General features: G+C 37.7%; 1 protein-coding gene across 3 annotated transcripts; it reads right to left on the bottom strand.

Moving 5' to 3' along the window:
• Nucleotides 1-1764: 1764 nt before the first annotated feature.
• Nucleotides 1765-23431, bottom strand: LOC109852782 (uridine phosphorylase 1). Of its 3 annotated transcripts, none has more exons than XM_020424265.1 (6): nt 23246-23431; nt 8727-8850; nt 7250-7411; nt 6627-6812; nt 5248-5580; nt 1765-4947 (listed from the first exon to the last, which is right to left on the bottom strand). In XM_020424265.1, the coding sequence occupies exons 1-6, from the start codon at nt 23278-23280 to the stop codon at nt 4765-4767; spliced, it is 1023 nt and encodes a 340-aa protein (XP_020279854.1). In that variant the 5' UTR covers nt 23281-23431; the 3' UTR covers nt 1765-4764. The 3 variants fall into 3 exon arrangements, with proteins under 3 accessions (XP_020279854.1, XP_020279852.1, XP_020279853.1); XM_020424263.1 differs by lacking the exon at nt 23246-23431 and adding an exon at nt 16116-16339; XM_020424264.1 differs by lacking the exon at nt 23246-23431 and adding an exon at nt 14028-14406.
• Between the last annotated feature and the right edge of the window lie 821 nt (nt 23432-24252).

The raw sequence follows: 24252 nt of genomic DNA, 5'->3' as shown, positions 1-24252 counted from the left end.
CGTGCACTTTCCGCGAGAAAAAGATGAAATTACAAACTGAATTTACTTGTTGTCGTATCGATTAATTGTCGTTTCTCTTTTCGGCAAAAGCGCCGCTGATTCGGTCGCAATTTTTGTCAGAGAGACTCGGCATTCGATCGATCGCGACCATAAAAACTACAAAAGAAAAAGAAAAAACAGAAACGACCACTTCCTCGTCCTTGCGTGCGTATACACGCAATTGCGTATACACCCCGTATTTAGGATGTAATCCACAAAAAAATTGTAACGTTGTCTCCCCAGACACACACTCACACACACATCTCTATTTATTTGTACATTATTTTACGAAATAAATCACATCTTTTGCATCCTCAAAATCGTTGCGTTCTTCTTCCTGCGTCACGTTCTTCCGGACTAAAACTCAGGAGACAGGCGCGCAAGTCGCAAGAGCGTCGCAAGGTACGTAATATATATATATATATATATTTTTTTTTATTGTCCTTTTATAACGTGTACAATCAACAACAGTGGTTTTTTTTTCTTCTTTCGTACATTGTAACTCGTGCGTTGTACGACCAATTGGTTTCGTTAAAGGACATAGAAGTTTTTCGATTAGCATATAAATAATCGAGTGAGAATATAGATACAGCATTGATTATAACATTAACTTACAATAATGAGATGCGTCCTGCACCAGACGACGATTCTCGGTGAGAAGTAGCGTATTTTTTGACAGCTGAGTGAGAGGTAAACACACGAAAGAGTTTTACGGAACAACTGTACTTCAACATCGTACAACAAGTAGAGAAATAGCCGTTTACTCACGTGGAGGAGATAGTAAGTATGTATATATATATATATAGAGGATCGAGAATGCACATTTAATATATAATTATACGTATTAACGTTAGGTACATTTTTGTTAATACTCTTCGCACGCGTTTAATAAGTACGCATCACAGATATGTCGTTGTTCGTGGAACGAAAAGAGAACTCAAAAATGTGTATAATCGCGAACGAAACGCACGCAAGAGTTGACATCTCATCGGTGTGAACAGAAATCGAAAGGAACTATCGAACGTATTTGTGTTTGGCACCAACAAAACGCGACGATAAATTTTATTCGGGGACTAATACGATATAGACACAATCAGAGATGCCAGATCGCGCCGGACAGCATCGAGAGTATCGAAGCGGGGTATCCCCACCGCCTTCGATACTCTCGATGCTGTCCGGCGCGATCTGGCATCTCTGGACACAATATGTCATAAAGTAGAACGAAACGTCGTAAAATCTCTCGATGGTGATCTGCTATTACAATTGTGTGTATATATATATGTATAATATATTATACGTATCGACTCCGGGCTCTCCGCAATACTGCTTATGTCGTATAACGAACGTGAACGACGAAGGCAAAATTGTACGCATCGGCTGGCAACAACCTTAACGAAGGTGTGTATCATACAACTATACAACTTTGCTATCTACGGTAGTAGAGTATCGATGATAATAATAATGAACGAGAACTGTAACGTGGGCTTTTGGGAGTGGATGTATTTTTAAATGTTTTGTTTCTCTTCTCGCAAGAGCGACTTAAAAAAATGATATTACGGAATCAGTTACGGAAAAAAAGAATCGTAATTGTATTTTTGTGTATTCTTGTTCTTTTGTATTTTGCCGAGCATCGAGTATGCCTACAAATATCGAATATACTTGTACACGCGCATACGTAATGCAGTGTCTTGTCTCTGATAAAAATAGGAAAATTTGGTTGTTGTATTGGTCCGTGTCTTTTTTTTTTTTTTTTTTTAGTGTAATACACACAAAGATCAAAGAATTAAATTCGCGTTTAAGGGGATGCCGAAGCGACAAGTCAAACTCGGATTTGACAGCCGCTGAGCCGCTACCGCTGTCCAGTAAGTAGCGCTCTCTAGTCGGAAAAGAATAGATGACATAATAAAGACAAGGTTAAACATATGTGTCTTTCAGAAAATGACTTTGAAATTTGTAAGAAACAAGAGTTTCGAAAACTAGAATTAGTACGGTTTTAGCAGAACCGCTGGAAAGACACATATGTCTAACCCTATCTCTATTATATCATCCATTCTTTTTGGTCCAACTAGAAGGCGCTTACTTACTTGGACAGCGTAGCGGCTGAGCGGCTGTCAAATCTGAGTTTGACTTGTCGCTTCAGCATCCTCTCAACGGCAAACGTCGTACGAAATTATATGATTGTTTTGTATTGTGATATGTTGTCCAATGATTCGGAATATTTTAAAAACATCAACGTGGCAGTACAATACATGGTTTTCCGGATAACAAGTTGTGACAAATCGGTGGTTTTTTTTTTTTTTTATTCTATCTCGCTATCGTAGTATACTGATACAGAGGATGTAATCAAAATCCGTGTTTTATTTTTATGGTTATCTTCTTTCGCTCCAATAACACTACACATTACAATAGAATTTTTAATAATGTAATATTTTACGTTTACGTTACAAGAATTCCTGAGAAGATTTTGAGCTCGTACCGCGTTAGTCATTTGTTTACCGACGTTTCGTGAATATTTCAGTTTCCTTGATAGCAGTCCACTTGACACTGATTTTGAACTCTAACGAAGTGAATTAAAATGTTCACGAAACGTCGTATTAAATATTCCTGAAAATTTGTGTCATTTTATATCGACGTTTCGCGGACATTTATACTCCACCAGGGATTGCTTCATCAAGAGCAGCTTGATTTCTGGTAAGTGAATTGAAATGTCCACAAAACGTCGGTATAAAAATGACAAATTGTTCTCTTTTCTAAATCTTTCTTTGGCACTTCCCACTTATTTTTGAATGGTTGTACAAAAGTTGTAATTTTTCAGGAGACGATCTTTTTTGAAATTTATGTTTATATAGTGTTTGTTAATCCATTCTATGTGTACACTTGCAAGTGTCATGGGAGCGTTTTCTCGAAGCTTACGCATATATATGCATATAACTGTCGCCCACGTTACATAAATAACAATTGAACGAAACACGCTAGTTGTTTGACTATATTATACATACTCTATATATGTATAGACATACATATATATCTGTACGTGTATGTGTATTTATATACGTATATGTGTGTGTGTGTATATATATATATATATATATGGAATGTGCTACACCGAACTTGCTAAAAGTGCTAACTAACACATAAACACGCCTCATCGCGCGCGCTAAATTTACAATTTTTCCTTCGGAAAACTGTTGTTCTCGCAAACCATGTGATAATAAACCGCGATAATAGGTCCGTTAGCGGATTTTTTTTCGTTTATGATTTCTCGATATTAGATCCCTAAACATTTTACGAAATAATCGTCGTAACTCTCATTTTCCGGAAAAAATATTAGTAGGAAAAAACAAAAAACACAAAATTCAAAGAAACATTCAAATATTAATTTAATCCTCCATCTGCAATGTGTTGTTTTACTAACGCCGTTTGCACAACCGAATCTGAGAAACCTAGATCTAGATTTTCTTACTGTTGTAGGCTTTAAAAAACTCTTAGAAAATTCTGAGACACTTTATACGATTTTTACTGAAATATAGAAGCGACACTTAAGCGAAATATTAAAATCTTTTTGCAAGAAAAATAAAAATTCGAAGGTAAATGCGAAGGAAAAATCGGGCTTTTCTTTGGGGACTGAAATTTCCATTATGCAGACGGAGGGATTAAGTTTTAAAAGAGTAAAGTTTTTTTGTTAAAATTTACACACACGTAAATTTTAACATTGTAGATCAAACGATATTTTTCTAATCACGATTAATGATCGAAAATTACGCAACCGACAAAAGATATGTTGTAAAAAAAACAAAAAAAAAAAAAACAAAAAAAAATACGCGTACAGTTTTCTCGCTCGAGCGCAGTTCGTAAGTTTGTTTCTATGTTTTTGTACTTGAGTCACCGCGCAAAACAAGCGGTTAAATTTTTTTTGATGGTCGCCTCTCAGTATATCATTATACAGTGTATCATAGATTGTAAAATCTTGCGAGTTTTCGGAAATCAAAGCGTTCTTACATGTACAGTCAAACTAGATAATAAGATAATTCTGGTTACAATTAGATTTACAAATAAAATGCAAGAAAAAATTAAAAACTGCGCAATTATATTGGATTGTTCGGAAAGTACGTAGCGTTTTTGAACGACATTTAAAGGTTTATTTTACTAAATAGTATAATTTAGTTTGTGTAAATGTATGGTGTGTTGTTTGATGTTTTTAACGTTTGCACGCGATGTCTCGTGTACATGTTTCGGACATGTTGCCGATTTACAGAAACGCTATCTACTGAAAATCGTCACACAAACTTTCCGAACAACAATATATTAAGATGTTGTCCGACAACAGACTTTCATAAATAAAGAAATAAACTTTTGAACATGTAAGCATACACATGAACACTCTTGTATGTAATTTTTAACATTACTTACTTTGTGTTTTCTCTAAACGTTGAAAATACTCTATCGGGGGCGTAAAATATTTAGATTGTTTGTATCTGCTTTCATGTTTAAAAACAAAAACAATTCTTTTCTTCGCACACATCCTCTTTAGTTTAAGTCAAATATACACCATTTACCGCGGATAAGCCGCCGAATAACTTGTCACGCGAGTAAATGGAAATATCCAGTTTGTGCGCCGTTAAAATTAAGTGATCGCCGCCGATCCCGCAGACGTCGAGCCACAGGTGTGTCCGATCGCGGATCCGCGAGCTCGAGAGATCTTCAAACGGACGTCCGATTGCAACTTTAGTCATAATTCTCGGACTCCTGCTGCACCAGTTTGAACCGGCGCGGACTCTTCACGTACATGGAGCCGTGTCCTTCCAGAGAGAGACGACCCTTTCGCTGAAGGTATTTGATGATGTAGCGAGCGACCAACTGCTGCGGTCGCATTTGCCACTCCTCGAGAACCTCTTTGGGCGCCAGAACCTTCGCAGATCAGGGATGAGCAATTAGACACGCGATCGATAAAATCAATATTAGTTCAATAAAGAATCAGTCTGTGAACACATTTGCGAGGTTTTGTATGCGAGATCGTGCTTTTCAACCGAGTTTAATATACGTGAGATTTGCTATGACGTTATTACGTTGCAGGAATCCTTAGAGGATTGACACAACGAAGACCCGGAGGCGTGTTGCATAGCGGTGATCCCCGCTATTTACGACGTAACATAAAGCAACTCGGATTACGCGCGTGCTCGGTGCCGAACGTACGTAGATTAGATATACCTGGTCGCCTTTGAGTCTATCCAATAGAGTTACGCACACCACTGCCGACTGTATTCCGGCGTGATGCGTCAGCGCGGCGAAGCAGATGCTCTCCATCTCAATGTTTACCACGCCAGCTTTCTGCAGCTTGGTGAGATAATCCATCTTGTCGGCCTCTGTGAATTCGCAGAACGCGCCGTCCAGGCGGCCCTGGCCCTCGTAGAAGTCGTTGGAGCACATGGTCTTGCCGATCACGGTGTCGTAAGGATCGTCACGGTGCGCCAGGGCCCTCAGATCGCGAGCTAGCTGCCGATCCAGTTTGGCCGGCCTGCGGATCGGCTTTCCGAGCACTATCTGCAACGTTTGCAAAAATAAAAATTGAAAACGAAAATGACGATTAAAAAAAAAAAAATTTGTGGCGAGTGAGTAATTGCCAAAAATTGGAATATAAAAAAGTTTTAGTGTTTTAAACCTTTCATTCTTAAGTTTTCTGACATTATATCGTTAAGTCTCTAAAAAACATGAACTTTTTTTTAGAAATCTAAACATTTTAGACAGCTTTATTAAAGTCCACAAAGATACATTCGATTATGGCTCGAACAGAAATGTAATTATAAAATTAATTGCTTTTTGTGATGCATCATATGCCTTTAAAGTAGAATCAGATAAAATTTCACTAATTAACTCAGTGACAGACAATTTCAGTCAATTGATTCGAAAAAATATCTCTCCTCTTGAAGTGAGTAAAAAGTTCACTGATTCAGTAACAGATTAATTCCACTAGAAATCAGTTAAAATTTCGCCGATTGATTTAGTGATAAACAGTTTCATTGGAAATCAATGACAATTAATGAATTCTACTAATTCAATAACAAGCAATTTCGTTAGTGAGTTAGTAGGCGTGTTCAGAAAAAGAAACTACTTTGCAGTTGTGTTTCTTTTTTTCTCCTGGACTCGCATTGCTCTACTGTTAGAGCGACTAATAACGTGCATAAGTTTATACAGTGAAAAGAAATGTGTTACAAACTCTGAATACTGTTCTAATGTGCCGCAAAACGAAAACACACATTTGCAAAGTACATAATTACTGCTATTAACCTTAATCCTCTTTAAACTCCCGAACTATTATCCGAGCGATGTGTTTGAAAATGAGATTCGATCTTTTGGTATATTTTTTTTAAAAAAAGAAACAATAAAAACAATATGAAAAAAACGAATAGTATAAAAAAATTTACTGTGCGGAAAGTAAAACATAAAAACTGCTTGTAACACATGTTAGTTCAGACGAGTAGACAATTATGCGCAAGAATGTTTGCAAACCACCACGGTGGACTGTAGCTTTAAGGTCTATTTTAATTATTGGAATTAGTTCCCAGAAGCTTTTTTAATCAATTACTAACCAGTTCCATGTAGGATTTCATCGATTCGTCCACGGCTTCTTCCGAAATGACGACCGTGCCGCCTTCGTAGCCAATACCGCCGCAGGTGCCGATCCTGAAGAAAATCGGATCCTTGACTTTCGCGTGGTACATTAGCTTGATAATTTCGTGGAGCAAGATGCTGACCGAGGGTACGCCCATTCCGTGCTAAAACGAAACAAATTTTTATTTTTATTGTATGACATGATGTTTCATAATTTTGCTCGCTCGGCATTATTACGATCTTTTACGCGCTGACTGACGTAGTTTCTGATGAACGTATCTGTCGCGCGCGCGATATTCAATTATATCTGCGAGTAAAATCGGTCACGGCTTGCGTGAATTGCGAGATAACAACTTTCATTACGAACGCGTTTATCTCATTATAGCGAGCAGACACGAGTCGCGCGTTTACGCAAATTTGCTCGAAACGCTATAAACGACGTCCCGTCGCCAATTGATCGCCAGGTTTTCTTAATTAATTACAAAGTGTGAATTTTTTTGCAGTATCGCGAGACGAGGGGAAAAAAAAAAACTTGTTCTCTGTGACGATAAAACGTTGTCACTACGGCGTGATAAAAAAATGTATAAATAGCGAGACTCACGCTGATGGAGAGAACGGGGCCAACTTTGTACATCGAGTAGCGGTAAGAGTTCTTGGTGATGTCGAGAAGAGTCGTTCCGACCGGCAACTTGTGACCTATCTCCTTCATAATGAAGTTTGCAAAGTTTTCCATTCTTTTCGGCGTCCCGCCCATACAGACAAACTGCAAAAGAAGAATCTGTGATTGAGAGAAAGATCACGTTTTGTGTCGTTAGCGCAAGTGATAATCGCGATCGACACAAAAAAAAAAGAGAGGAAGTGAAACGATATTGGGATGATGAAACGACATCCTTCGCGTCTCAAGACGCGTTTTATAATTTATCTGAAATGTCAGAGATCATCAATTGCAATAACAAAACTAAACGAGCGGGAAGCGGCTGGTGCGCTTTATCGAAAAAACGTTTTGTGGATATCAGCGATTTTATCATTGCCACTATCACGAGCACGTTGCATGCCATTGTCTAGTCTCGTGCGTGATGATTGTGCATGTTCCGGTTTTTCGATTCAGATGGGAAGTGTCGAAGGATAAGAACGCATTGATTAATCAATTGTTGATAAATGATAAAAAAAAAAAAAAANAAAAAAAAAAAAAAAAAAAAAAAAAAACAACAACAACAACAAACGATCACGGAAATGTATAAATCGCTCGGAAGAAACAAGTCTGATATTCCAAGATGCTAAAAGGTTAATAGATTACTATATTACTATATTAATATATTACTATATTAATATATATTAATATGTTATTAACATGTTAAAATGAAAATGAAAGTTATTTCGGGCAAATGTAAAAATGTAAAGATGTAAAGATGTAAAGAATGTAAAATGTAAAAAAATGTAAAGTAACCGGAAGCCATCCAAAGCCGAAAGGCAAGGATTAAGTTTAATAAATAAAAAAATAACAAGTCTGATATTTATACGTAATGTTTAGTTTTGTTTACACACTGTTTTAGCAAGTTGACGCGTAACGCAACACACGCGTATTAAAAAGTAGAGCGAATATTTTTTTCTTTTTAATGATCGTCAAAAAATCGTCGAGACGAAAAATGAGACATCAGGTACCGTCAGTCCGCTGCGGCGTCGACACATTTACGAAGTCGAGCTGTCAAAATGATCGAAAGTACGGAAATATTGATACGAAAAAAACAAAACATTGTGTTGATGAAGCCGAGTTTTTGTTGTTATACAAGAGTTGTGTAACAATAATAAACACATAAAACTGATTATTGTGTAACTACAATAAACAGAAAACTAATTTATCGTATTGACTTAAAAGGTCCTCGCAACATCGACACGCAACACAATCTATCGGCAAAAAAATTCGCGACTCTATCGCGACGTTCGAATACTTTTACGATAGACTGTAGAACCGTAACCGGTTTGAGAAGAGCGATCTCTATTCAAGCAAAAATTGGGATATACAAACTTGCTGTCAAGGATTACCGCAAAAGTTGGTGTGCAAATATTTTATACTCCACCTTGACGTCGCCGAACATCTCAACAAGATCATGGGAGCCGCTGCCGAGAGCGAGGTGATACAGTATGTCTTGATCCATGAGCTCGATGTTGGGATTTCGCAGTCGTACCGAGCCATCGATGTACCTGCAAGGATGATAACGATCGAGCTTTGTCATAAAAATTGCGAAACATTCAATGCGCGCGTTTTGCGAAAATATTACGAGTAACGAGCGAGGTCTGCTTGTCGTGCACCGATGACCTTTGATAACAACGATGTCACGAACTTTATTTACCGGCGGGCGACACCCCGTTAATTGTGTCAGCCTCGAATATTGACTTCGTTAATGCGCGCTCTCGTCCAAACCCAATCAATCCCCCAGTTGTCGACAGACATTCGCACGTCGTAATTAAGTCATCATCGTTCATTGGCCTAATACTATTTTGCTTCTGACTTCGCGGTAATCGATGCGCGATATTACTGCAAAAAAAATAATTTATATACAGAATGTCCGGCACTATAACCCACAAAATATCAAGATTCTAAGTTATGATTATTCAAGTCTACTTTGACTAATAATTATAATACTCTTCGACCGTAGATAAAAAAAATCTATGAGAACTGTACTGGGTCTGTAAGACCCACGCAACGGAAAACCACTCGATTAATTTTCCCATGAGAGCACCTCTATGAAGAATAAAATCATTTGAAAAAATGAGGTGTCACCACATCTTCTCGGAGGATTATAGGACGGAGGAGAGGAGGAAGTATGAAACTCTTGACAAATATATATATATCATTGGATTGGCCAATAAGTAATGTGGATGAACATAACCGAGTTGATGCAAATGGTTCTCTCATCGGGTTCCGATATTCCTGATACTTCAGCAATCTCTTGTGCGGATTATTTTCAATAATCTTGTGTTTCAAAAACAATAGAAACTACGCCCTATGGAAAAATCGGACATCATTTATTGGTCAACCCAATATATCGAGTATATATATATATATATATATATCAAATATTTGTGATTCTCTTTCTGTGAGATTCTCCTTAAAATATTATCAAATCGCGGGACTTGCTCAAGCCGTCTCTTTTACCATTGGACAAAAATCGAAGGGTAAACACAAATGTAATCTACTGTTGTAACGTCGTGTTATCAGCGATTACAACTGTGATTAGTTTCACGTTCCGTTATTGCATTACGCGATGTGTTCGATCCTCGGAAAGAATTCTTCACTCTCTTTTGACGCGATCTTCTTCGTCTTCCCGAGAAAGGTCTCCCTTTGCATTATCTTTCTTTTGTAATGTATCATGGCACGTTTCTCATTATTCTTCCCTCTCGGTCTTCGTTTGCAAACTCGATGGAGGAAACTATGTTTCGCGTGAATAATGTCAGGAATGCGAAAATACACGGTCTGCGGTCTGCCGTGAAGTTGCGCAGCTCGCAACGTTGTCGTTTCCGTTTCTTCGCAAATGCGCATCCTTATCGCAGACCAGGCGTTGTTACAAAATATATATTTCTTCCTTTTTACAGTAATTTTTTATATTGGAGATAAGAAAAGTACTAAACATTGTGTGTGTGTGTGTGGGAGCTGTACGTGTCATACGCGATAATGTACTTTAAAATAAATCGTATAAGAAACTCTAAATTTACATTTAAAATTTACATTTAAAACAGTTTATTGAGAATAAAATTGCGGAATAGAACGTGATGAAAGATTTTTCAAATTTTAATCATTTTTTCGAAATACGAGGGCGATTTGAAAAGTTTAGCTGGCGGGCCTAAGTAAAAAAAGCAACATTTTTAGGACTAATTTGGATTTATTTCTCAACGCAGTCTTCATTTAACTTGATACACAACTTTGCCCGAAAAAATTATATTCTCGTAAGTAGAAGATTTTATACTTAAAAAATCTTAAAAATTTTAGATGATATTCTTCTGAAATTAAGAATATATTCTTTATTTGAGAATATATTCTTAATTTAAGAATATAGTCTTTTTCGATAGTGAGATATATATTGTATGTTTTTCTATAGAGGCTTTTTATATTCTAATCAGTATATATTCTTATCAATATTACTATTTAGAGGATTTTCCTCTTAAAATAAGAAACTCTTCTTGGCGCCTATTTTAGTATAAAATATACTTCAAGTAAGTGGGATATCCTCAAAACAAGAATACCATTTCTTCGGTGCAACAATGTTTTAGAGACGTTTAGAAGAACGATTTTGTTCTCAGATATGTACGGCATCGATTACCTCACACTATCGAAAATCCTTCGATTTTTTGAGGTTTGGGAACAGATGGAAGTCGCACGGGGAGCTAAATCAGTTTTTATTTTGGTTGAAAGTAAATGTTTCAAAAAAAAAACTAAAACTATTTTTATCACTGCGCAAATTTCCAAGTTTTCTGTTGCTTTGCAAATGTATAAAGCGCAGTGTTGCCAATTTTTAGTAGGATTCTTAGTTTTTAAATAAGCTGTTAAGAGAATTACGTCAACACGTATGCACGTAGGAAGTTTAGTAGTTTTTAACTTTGGGCTTATACACACACATACGCCATCTCCGAGCCCGAGCTCGAGTGTTTGGTAGGATTTAACAGGATTTCAAACACACACTCGTAGGAAACGCTCGCAACGAGTTGGCAACACTGTTGAAGCGGTTGCTTTGGCGGAGATAATCGTACAAATAGCGTATTAACTTTAAACTTTAAACTGAAATCAATAAAAGATGAGAGCTCGAAACACCATTAAAATATTAAACATAATTATATATCCAACTTATTCGCGCTTGTCTCTCTGTGTGAGGTCCGAAATTTTTCGAAAAGTTTTCGTAGTCCTCGGTTTCGTGTATCGCGCAATCTGCGCTAATTCTCTTGCGCGAAAGTAATCCAATTTGGATTTAAACGGCTAAAAGTAATTAAAGACGAACGTAATATAAATGTCGGGGAAAGAGCTTCGGAGAATCAGAGATGCTCGGTGTCCTCTCCGGCCAATTCCGTAAGTAAAATCGATTCTTGCGGTCAGTCATGTTCGTTTTCGAAGAGCCTTGTCTAACAGATTCTCTCTTGTAAGAAAGGTATTTAACAAAGATGTCGTACTACTTGATCCTTTTGTCATTCGTTTTTGCTCGGCAGATTTACTCGGAGCAAATACGATAGTTCAATTCTACGGAAATGGAATTCGTTCGAGCGCGCTCGAACAGAAAGAGATTTTTCAGGCATCTATTTGCATATTGTTGCATCAGGGTAACGGATAAAACAAAACGACACCGTATATTAATAAATATCTGCATTGAGAGATTGTGACTTTAATAATCTTAATTTCTGCGAGTCGCGAGACATAATTATCGAAAATTCCGTTAACGAAAGAGCAGCAGATATCTTTTTAATGACAGCTGTTAAAAAGTTATTTCAGAATTAACAAGCAAAAAAGAGGAAGGCCTTGAAACGCTCTCGGTATCAACATTATTACTCAGTATGTAAATTGATACTTTTTGATACTCTTTTGAGTATTGCTTTTTTTTATTTATTTTACTTTTTTTATTTATTATTAAACAATGTTTAAGTGTGTGTATAAAAACTATACTAGTAAATATGAAAATATGTAAAAACAAATATAAAAAATATAAAATATAAAAAATAAAGTGTAATACGTATAATAATTAAAAAATAAAAAAAAGTATACGTATTAAAAAAACAAAAGATAATTTTTAAAATATAAAATATATTCTTGATTAATAAAAAGGAGCTATGCCAGACGTTTGCCAGATGTATTGTATTAAATATTTTCAAGTCTATATTATTTCCCATGGTTTCGGCTTTATTTTGAAGTCATCCTCAGGGGACTTGAATTGAATATCGTTCACCACACAGTTATAACATGTCAAAAAGATTAACAAAAGAACATGTCAGTATAAAAAATAGTCATTATAATTAGTCATTGTAATTAGTCATTGTAATTAGTCAGTATAAAATAGTCATTGTAAGATAAACTGTGACAGTCTCAATTTCATCTTACGTGACATAAACACAGTTTCAATTTTATCTTACAATAACTATTTTATACTGACATTGTTCTTTTGTTAATCTTTTTGACATGTTATAATTGTGTAGTAAACGATATTCAATTTAAGTCCCCTGAAAATGACTTCAAAATAAAGTTGAAACCTTGGGAAATAATATAGACTTGTGAAAATATTTAATATATATATATGTGTGCGTGTGTACACATATATAATTGAATTCACGTTTTTCACGTGAGTTTTTTGAATTGTAATTACAATTATTATAATCATATAGGATGCTAAATTTTGCATCTCGCATATGAAGAGCCCTGAATATCCCCCCAAATTAATTTAAAACGTGAATTCGATTACATATGTGTACACACGCACATATATATATAGACATATTTCCTGCATAACGTCTAGCGAACGGCTCTTAAACGACCAATAATATTTATTAGTTTAAAAATATTTAATGCACAATACACCTGGCAAACGTGTGTGTTCCGGCATAGCCCCTTTTTATTAATCAAGCAAGAATTTTAATCCACCGGACCAGAGGATTCTCTAACACTTTTATCTTATTATCTAAAGTCGAAAGGTTTTGGAACAAAAACCGATCATATAAAAATAAATTTTTTATTGCACAACATCCTGCACTGGCTCTATATAGCCGTTGATTTAGAATATTACTTTTATCTTATTTATAAAATATATGTAAAGAAATACATAATTTTAAGAAAATACTCTTATCAAAAACATATGAAAGTTTCGTCTTATATACCAAAGAATAATTTCAGCAAATTATTTAATGGTGTGAAGAAATTGATAAATGGAGAAACATCACGCAGATAATAATTCACTTCATGTTTTTATAAGATACTTATCTTTCAACTAAACTAACAAACGCTTCCACCGACATGATATCTATATAAAAATATGATATAAGTATCTGACACAGTTAAACACACACACACACACACATTTTCTTTTTTTTTTAAAAGATGAGACTGTTACGTTCGAGATTACTTCTTTAATTCATCAATTTAAAAACGTATCTAGAAGTCGGCATTTCTTGCAAAAGTTGAAGTTAATGGAATTGGTGAGGTATAATTTAGTTTTGCGCTCCGTTCCAACGGAGAGAAGAAATCGAAATAAAGATCTCTCTCTAGTATCCATTTACCTATTTACTTGACCTATAAAATTCATTTAAAAATTCATTATTAAAATTCATTTTGCGTCGCGTGCTTATACCGGATTCCGAGTGACGTCTTTCAGGTTTTTCCGCGACAAAAACCAAACAATCGCCCATACCTAACCGAACTGGCGCATTCTCTGGTCTCCTTGATCTTGTTCCCATCTGGCTGCGATTTTGGCGAACAAACGTGTTCCTCCGACTCGTCCAGAGTCCTGTTCTCACAGGCGCACATCGGCATCCCCGATTTTCCTTCTCGCACGCAGGTCGCCGAGAATCTCTCACGCCGAGTTCGCCTCACCTGCTCGACGGTTTGCGAACAGATGTTCGTCAGGTGCGATTTCGAGTTTTTCTTCGACACGAACGAATTTTTTTTCGCAATTTAGATCGGCCGCGTCGACAGCTCGCGCGATTTGCGACCGGAACGATACTGGATCGACGATGTCAGAATCGGAATAGTTGGCGGCGAGTCGGCGACGACAACTTTTATACTTCGCTCGCGACATACACGCAACACGCATCGTTCCCACCACGTCGCCACCGGTCGTGGTTGCCAATCGCTGAACATACTACACAGGCCTGACGCGGGCAAACGCGTAACCGGTCGAGATAGTTCGGATAATATATATTATACTTGCTGTGCAAGACATCGCGATTGTCGGCGAACGCGTTCACCAGATGTTCGCAGAAAATAGAATTTTCTGTAATGGACGGCGACTTCCTTAAGGATGAGTCTTCACTCGTCGAAACGAAGATCGTCTAAGTGTGGAAGATAAATTTGCGCAGTGTGCAGTGAAGGTAAACACAGTAGATTTCTTTTCTCGTGACAAGTGCTTTATTATTAACTCACTTAATTTTTTACATCCATATGAAAAATTTAGATTTCCGATAATCTGTTATCTGGTGTGTCCCGCTTTTTATTTGCTTTTGCCGGCACACAGTAATAAGCACAAGATTAGTTATCTATTCGCGTTAACTATAGCGCACATCTTGGCAGGAGGAAGAAAACCGCTTGAAGATAAATTGCGAAAAACGCACGAGTATACATTACAACAAAAATAAACATAAACGTGAAACAAAGTAAATAAACATTTAAACGTGAATTGCGTCTTGTGACGCGGCAGGAAGTAAATAAATCGATTCGCGATAATTGCGAAATCGCGTTTGTGAAACAAAAAAAAAAAAAAAACACGAGAGGTCAATTTAATATATGTACAAGTGCTGTCCTCGATTGGAAATTGGACGAGAAGAAAATCGCGGGGAAGGCGCTCGTTGAAACGGAGTCATCGTGTCGCAATCAAATCGATCGACGGGGGGGAAACACTTTAGCGCTGATTGGATTTTTCGCGACCACACAAAGTGAAAACAACAAACCGCGCGGGAAACAATCCGTGTGTTGCGAAACGAGGATCGTTGCAATCCCTGCCCGGTCAGGAAATTGGAAGTTATTACGACGCCGCGCGTAAGGGTTGAGACGAGGGATGCATTACGTAATCGACCACACCGCGACATCACTGCGCGTGGCACACCTGAGCTGCTTGCAGAGACGTTATCGTTTTTAGATCGTTTTTGCGTCTCGACAAAATAGCGGAAAAGAGACATGATGATGAGGGAAATGGCCAATCAGAGTCGTTCCAGGTTTTTGGCGATCGTTTTGAGCTTCTCCACGGCGCGGAACGGAAAAAAGCCGAAAACATTTCCCGTTTTCGAGACGCGCCCTATTCTCGTTCGCCCTCACAACCGTTTCTTGTCGCGTGGGCGTTTTCGTTCCCAAAAGCGAGGGTTTTTTTCCGGGAGAGCAATTCACCTCGTAAATTAGCTTGTGCGCGGGAGCTTCCCACGGGATATCGATAAACAAGCGACGGGAAAAACCTGGGCTTGTTAGCTTTCTTAATAACACCACCGCTTTAATTTCCTGCCCGTTTTCATGTCAACCGTTATTAAACGCGCGAAATTTCATTATTTTCCGGGACAAACCCTCGGAGTTACTTTCCCGCGCGAGTAATCGAAGCATCGCCGTTGTCCGATCGATTCTCAACTCGTGAATAAAAATTCTTAAATCCAAGTTGATAAAATTTTCTTGTCACGCACACACAAAGACAGAAAGAGAGAGAGAGAAAGAGAGAAATAGTTCGCCTTCTTCCCACATTGTTTATCGATTACAATTTCCGATTTTTATCCGTATTGAAAATAGTGAAAAAACTTACTCCTTTTTCGCGCTCTCGTCACTGATAATAATAGAATCGACAATGACGATCTGACATTGAGCGACATGTTTGCTCTCACTATTGCCGTGCTTCCGAAGCGATCGATCATATTTCGTTGATTGCAATTTTTTACCGAATAAGAACCGCATTATCACGACGAACAATACTTAATTTCAAATTCGTCTTCATGTTTCACGACGAATCTGGCGAGACGAACCGGCTAGCCGCTCGACGATATTCATACTGCGAAAAGATTCTGGACAGTTGCTAATTTTGGACCGCGCCAGTGTTGCTGTACTGAGCGCACTTCGCATTGCGCACTTTTTGGCTGGCGGAAAATCCCGATGTGACTTAAACCCCAAACAATATTTTCTATTTTAATTAAATCTCATTTAATTAAATCTTATATTTTAATTAGAAAACCAATTTATTTACAAACTAAAGTGTTTACAAGTAGAGTAATAAATTTAACAACAAAGTGAAATTTTAATATTTATTTACATTTAAATATACAAAATAATAAATTTATATAAAACTCTCACAAAATGAACAATTTAAAAATTCTTGGCGGCTACATATACAGTAAAGGAACTAAAAAAAATTGGGATAGTTTTGTGATCGGTTTTTTATCCTTCTTACTCTCCGGACCTTGTCCTAACAGAGTTTTACCTGTTCAAGTCACTACAAAATATATTGAAGATACATTGCCGAATTAAAGAGGTCGATGTAAAGGCGTCTGTACGGAATGTGGGAGATTCAGCTTTTGGCCGGGATGTCTTTTCAATGGATTTTTTAACTTCTGTGAAAGGAGAAAGGTAAATTGGATATTTCATTCATATGTGATGCCAATCAAATATCTTAGATGAATTTTCGAATCAAATTCAGTTGAAATTATTTGTGTATTAATTTGTTGTATATTTAAATAAATAAAAAGATATATATTTTTTGCACAAACACATCGACCGAGTAAATCTTTGCCAGAGTAATATAATTTTTCTTTTCTGACTTCGTTGAAGTTCGTTTTTCCGAGATATCGCGCGATATTATAAGATGCTGTTATTGCACTTTAATTAAAACAATAACAAAGATATCAATCGGGAATCACGGTTATCTATTATAGATAGAATTTACAGCGGATCAATTACAGGTTCGAAGATAGTAAAGCGACAATGTATCAACATATCGACTGTATACTCCATCATATGAAGATTCAAGAAATTCAATTTACGCTGACACTAGCGCATCTGATAACAGATATCGAGCGTTTATGTAATCCAATCGTGTAATAAAACTAATCCACTCTACGTAGTTGCGGGATCGTTTACGATAGAATAAGTGCGTACAATACGCACGAGCTTTATCGCGAGCTTATGTATCGTTTAAACTTTACTTTTCGCGTGAACATAAATTTCACATCAGATCGCTTCTTGATTGAATTATCGACGCGTGAGACTCTCCGTCCAACTGTTCTATTTATTTCGAGTTCGTTTTCTCGCGGCACGCGAGCGGCCGCGGTCTTTTTATATTTGAAAATTCAATGTCGCAACGCGAGAGACGCGTAATAACGATCTTTTACGGGCGTCTGTCGGTGTGTTGTTGAGTTTAATCGATAACGCATAAATTGAGTGAATTGTATCGCACCTCGGACAAATAACAATCTCTTCGGGGGGTGCGGGTGCATCGGAACCCCGATATCAGATACGGGAGAACCTATCGATGTTTTCATCACGTGTGTCGTATTCTATCACGTATACGTACACGCTACAACTTTGGAAATCGCACAATGCGCGTTGCGATGCGTGGGATAGTCTGTGTTATCAGACAGCCAGGGCCGCGCCGCGAAAAGCAGCCTCGTGAGTATATACGCTCGTGTAACTTGCGATCGATCATATTCGACGCACGAAAATTTACATACCGCGCATTTGACTGCTCGCATAATGTCAACTCTCGACGTATTTCTGTGAGAAACGTCGTTAGACAATTTTTCACATGTGTGTATGTGTGTGTGTGTGTGTGATATTTTTTGATACTCTTTTGACATTTCACGTCGTGAGAAAATTACTTCGCGCATCATTTCTGTTTTCGCGTGAAATAATCTCTCCGAGAGAGAGACTCAAACGTCGCGGAATAATTGCCGTTGAAAGGCGCGCATGTCACGCGGGGAAAAATGAACACTCGGTGTGTGTAAGAGTATCCGTGAGCAAATCAGTTCAACGAGCAGGGATGTGTTTGACTGTCGTCAAGATGAGTAGATAGATAGATAGATAGAGAGAGAGAGAGAGAGATAGGGAGATACCCTCTCGAGGATATCACCCTAATTCGGGCGCGTTTTCGGGCGATGTGTCGGCACTATGCAGGGAACGCGTTGCTCCTGACCTCTGACCTCGTTTTCGTCTATAGGTGTTTAAAGTGGAACCGTTACGTTAGAATGTGAGACCGCGGCGCGCACATATTGCGTCTTTTTATGGAGTTGAGGATTTTTTCGACGTATTTTGTTACGTTAGAAAGCTTATTGCTTTTTCCATAAAAAAAAAAAGACAAAAACGGGACATGTTATGGAAAATTACAAAATTGAGTAGAAAATGACAAAAATTAAGAATCAAGGTCAATGCGAATTTTTGCTAGATGTCCGAATATAAATATGAATTTTTTAACTTCCCTAAATTGTGTAGACACATCGAAATTCGAGTTAAATTTAATTCGAAAATTTTCACACATTGTGAAAAGTTTAGTAGAAGGTGAGCCGACACCGCAATTTGTATAACAAATAAAATTTTATAAAAAAAATTTTTTTATTAATTTTAACTTGAGAAATTTCTTCTAACTAACGTCACTTTCTGAATTGCGCTATTCGCTAACTCCAATTTGACGAAAAGGAAAACCGCTCGCTCTTCTCCGAATAGAGCGGCAAAACCGCTCCTGCCGCAAACCCGTTTGATTTCATAATAGCAACGTGCATGTGCGCTGATATATTTCATTCTACGCGCTTCTCTGATATGTGAAGCTGGAACTCCTCATCGCTCTACACCGGAACACACACACACACACATTTGTGAGGGAACAAAACGTGAAAGATCCGTTACATTTCCGACAAGCGACCCATTCAAGACCCGTTGCTTTGTGCCATGTAATTCTTACGAATAACCACGTCGCTTCTCTTGACGTGTTTTGGTATAGTTCGAGAATTAAGACAATACAAGCGTAAAAAAAAAAAAATTCAACTCTTTGCCTGCAGACATAGGTCTCCCAGACTTGCTCAAAAATTGCGCATCGGCGTTTCTAGAAAAAAATTGTTTTTTTTTTATATATCTTCGAAACTAGAGATAATGCGATTTTTTTAATTAACGCAAAATCGTTCAAACATTCGATAAAAAATATTGAAATAATATTGATTTTTCACGGAGATATTCGAGATTTTAAAGTCGCGTGATTTCACAGACCCAATCTGTCTGACTCGTAGACCATTTTTTGGATCTACAGATGCGAAAGAATTAATTTTGACCTTTTATTCGTGTTCTCGAGTTTGTCTTCCATTTTTATTTCAAGACAGAAATATGCTTTGTATTGAAATCAAATCAACCGTTTCGCGCGTTGATATTAATGTGATTATGTAATTTAAATTCCGACGGACGAGTCGTTGTTGCCATCGGCGAGAGAAGATTTGAGGATTATCGATCGAACAAACCGGGGCCACGGTAATCAAGTTCCGCCGGCGTGACAAAAGGCTTAGTACAATATTTTGCGCATTACGCAACCGCGACGGAATTATATCGACTGCTTGAATTGCAATTAAACCGCAATTCGATTAACTTTGAAATATGGGAAATGAAAGAAGGGTTTTCTCTATCTCCTTCGCGCTTTATCCCGTCAGAAAACAGCTTGACATAACCGTGTAAAATATACAGCGCACCCTTCTACAACCAATTATTCGCGGTGTTTGCGTAACGTAGTCCAATTTCATAAGCTGGCGCAAAGCCGGGGAGAGAGATGAGAATCGCGCAATTTGTTGTACAAACATTCAGTTTTTACCAAAAGAATATCTACGGTGTATTTTTATTATTTTTTATCTTTTGGTCGCACAGCGTACGAGAGCAAGATGTGCGTGTAAATAATATAAATTATTTAAAGTTATTAAATGAGAATCATCTCTCAGGCTCTGTAATCTTTTTAAAGTTAATTGAGTGTAAATTGTCACAGTAAAGAGCCGTCGCGAGATGTTGTGCGGAAAATATGCCTGTGTATATATATATACACATGTGCACAAACGTGCTCAATATTTCACATGTGAGTTTTTGAATTGAAATTTCAATTCTTTAAATTCATATAGGATGCTAGTTTTGCATTCACGTATACGAAGGACCCCCGACTACCCCCCGAACTAATTTTAAAATATTGCGAAAAAATACTCCTTAGCCAGGAGTCGAACCTGAAATCTCCGGCTTTCCGGGCCGTCGCCTTCCCTGTTAGGCTACCGAGGCACTTGGGAGTCTCTCTCGCAACATTACGTACATTTATTGAGATGTTCTGATATACCTTCTTCCGACAGCGTTTTTGTTTAAAGTTATTAAATGAGAATCATCTCAGGCTCTGTAATCTTTTTAAAGTTAATTAAAGTTATTAAATATAATTATTATATTATTGATTTGTATATATCACGCGCATTATATATATTAATTAAAGAAGAGACGAGATGCTATGCGTCTGGGATCCCAACTGCGATCTAGCGAAGTCAATTCACAAGGGGATATAATCGGCGAATATAGAAAGAGGCGCGTTCTGCTTTCACGTTCTTATTAATAGAGTCACATCGATCGTCTTTGCTTGGTTGCCAACGGAAAGTGTACGTAAGTCAATGTACACGTACTCACGCGTTTCATTCGGCTTCTTATCTCTCACATCGTCGCTCACGGAAAGTGTTTCCCGACATGTTCCGTTTCTCCAGAGGCAACCTAGTTTCTCCAGAGTGAATCAGGCAAATTTCGCGACACTAACGAAATTCATTATTCCGTCGCTTTTCTTGAAACGCGTTTCTCGCTGATGTCGGTAATAACATGTGCACGAAAAACAAAAAAATTTTTGCTATTACACGAGCTATAGCAAGAACAATTTATTGAGTCTGAATTTTTGTTTCGTCAATGAAACGTTTTTGTTTCGGCAAAACAAATATAGACGTAGCAAATTTTTCTAGTAATTTCTTGCTCATCTAACAAATGTTTTTTATCTTGTGGAATACCTGACGTAAATGTAGCTTGTGCACAAAACAATCTCGATTTATTATATACATATATATACGATTTGCCGTATTGACGTATTTCAACAATTATTTGAAACCCGTCGCGCGGTAACGCGATACTGGCCGAGCAGAAAACTGCAACAAATGATATTTTCAGAAACAAATTATTCGTGACGCGTTAAAAGATAATATGATATTGCGCATATAATGTACGTGTGTGCTGCATGCGTAAATTTAACGTATTAATAAATAATAACAAATAATTTAACAATTCAACTTTATCAATAAATATTTCGATAAAATTACAAGGAAAAAATTGGTCAATTTCTCTTTTTTTTTTTGCACTTTAGTTTGCACTTTTACGGAAACTAGTTTTACTCCTTGCATAATCGCATTTGACCAGCTGATCTGGCGAAAAAGTCGACGGCGAACATCGTCTGTGACACAGTTGCGTTGCCCTAATTAGACGCGCCTGTGAATGACACCAGCTTTGAAACCGCGCGCGACTATAAATCGTTTATCGACACAAAGCGCACACGGCTGATTCCAACACGGAGGCTGCGCGCGCGCGCGTGTGCGTGTGAGAAAGAGAGAGCACGATCGTGGAAACGCGATTTTCCGCCGAAACGTATGGCGTAACATACGCAATACATACAAGGTGTGTATCCGAAAACAAACGTATTGCCACGTACAATCGACATCGATTTTTTACCGCAATTACCGTCGGTTGCGGAACAACGAGCGACTGCTACTCCGATACGCTCGTTTACTTCGCGCAAACACCGATGACAACTTTCTAATATTCCAACTTCTCTCTCGCAATTCGAAGACAAATATGAATAAAGTTTAAAATTATTTACATTTGTCCCTCCTCGAATTTCAGCTTTTCAACATTTCTATTTCTGACGCGTAACTCAAATACAAAGTTAAAATAAAAAATCTTTTTTTTTACTTTTTTTTAGATTTTAAAGGTCGTCGTTTAGATTATAATATTGTCTCTCGTAATCTTAAAAAGTCTTTTTCACGTTTATGGAATATAACATGATTATTGAAATTATATTAGTTCTCGAGTACTTCTTGATATTACACGATTAGTAATTAATAACAATTTTTAGTAATTAATCATCACAAATTTTTCTGTGGCACCACTAATCTCGAATTGTAAAAATTCGTTCGATTTACATTGATTTTTTTAAATTTTGATTACTTCCTTTTCTTATCATTGCGTAGGTCTTCCATGCTTGTGCGCATTATTCCCCGAGGTGCCATGCATTGCGAGAAAACAATGTTTTACGACAACACGAGCGAGCGCGGCACATAAAATTGAAATTATTCAAAATCGATTCTCTCGAAATCGCACAAACGTCCGAAGGAAAAAAACAAACATTTTTACACGACTATTATATTAGTCTCAAAAGTTTACACAAATATTAAAGAGAAATACAAATATTTCTTGTCAAAAGATTATACAAAATTTCTTGTTTTCTCTGTGTCGGTAATACAAATATAAACGTTAACATAAATGAACGCGATAACGTGAACCCACGTATACGTGCACACGTTAAAACAAAATTATTCTTCAGTTCTCTGTTTTCTCTGCCGATATATATCACATGTGATTCGCATTCGAATTCAACTTTTTGTCGTACATAAAACGAACCGTGTGCGAAAAACTTTAATTCGACCGTCGCGGTGACAATTTCTTGATGTTCGAATACTCTCAAAGGGCGATCGCTCGATGATCAGAGCCCAGCCCTTTTTCGCGCGTCCTCCAAGAACGCGGGCGCGTGTGTGGAAAGGTGGTAGTCGCAGACACAGGCACAAGCATTTATATAGGATACGATAAAGAATCGTAATTTCGTTCGACTTTTATCGAAAATCATCAACAACAACTCACTCGTCGAGCTCCTCTTCGTCCAGGAGAAGACTCATCCTGTCCGCTTCTTCGAAAGCAGCGTGTCGAAACGTGTACGGATAATGTGCGAGAAATCGTTGCGGGTTGATTCTTCGCCACTGCGGCAGGGGTGTAGTCCACCCGATGATCTTCCGCAGCACTATAGCCGCGGAAACGCGCCGCGACTCTACTCGCGCGCTCCCCTCTTTTCCTCTCTCCTACTTTTCTACGTCCTCTCTCTCTCTCTCTTTCTCTCCCCGCCCTCTACTCGTTCCTATTGTCTCTGTTTCTCTTTCGTATGCGGTCCCCGCCTTCTGTCTTCGTCCCGCTCGCACGCTAATTTCGTTTCTGTCCTTTTCTCTCATGCGCGAACCATTTTCTCGCTGTTTTTTTCTCTTTCCCACTACTTTATCCTGTTCCTCTCTCTCTCGTGTCCCGTCCTCGTCTCGCTCAAAGACGCCGTCCAGGTGGTGGCACCCTCTCGTTCTTCTCGGTACATGCGCGCTGTTTCGCCTATCCCACAGCTGCCCCCTTTCGTTTGTTCTCCGTCCTCAGCTAGTCGACACGCACGCGGTAAAGATTTCTCCCTTCCCTCTCTCGTTACATGGCCTATTTCGTAGGAATCGACAAATTAAATTGCGTAATAAACTACTATCAGGCGAGCTTCGATTTTTATAATTTATTTTTTTTCAGTATAAACATAATTGCATACTTATGCAGTTATTAAAATTTTTGAAAGTGAGAGAAAAATTTCAGAAAAAAATACACCGACTATAAAACAAATTATATACGTGACAAGCGAGAATCGCTTATCGGCTGGAAAACACGACGTTATCTAAATACAATTATTTGAGTATATATGACGCGTTTTGGAGAGATGCGTATAATAGGGAGATAAAGGAGACAAATCTTCGCGCTCTACACACGTAAAAGAGAATTAGAACCGATTATGTTCGATGCGAGTGAAAAATTATCAACTCACAAAAAAAAAAAAAAGTAAAAAAACGTCA

This window comes from Pseudomyrmex gracilis, unplaced genomic scaffold (assembly GCF_002006095.1).
Source record: "Pseudomyrmex gracilis isolate BER0280 unplaced genomic scaffold, ASM200609v1 scaffold_35, whole genome shotgun sequence".
Lineage (NCBI taxonomy): Eukaryota > Metazoa > Arthropoda > Insecta > Hymenoptera > Formicidae > Pseudomyrmex > Pseudomyrmex gracilis.
This window is presented reverse-complemented; position numbering and strand designations above follow the sequence as displayed.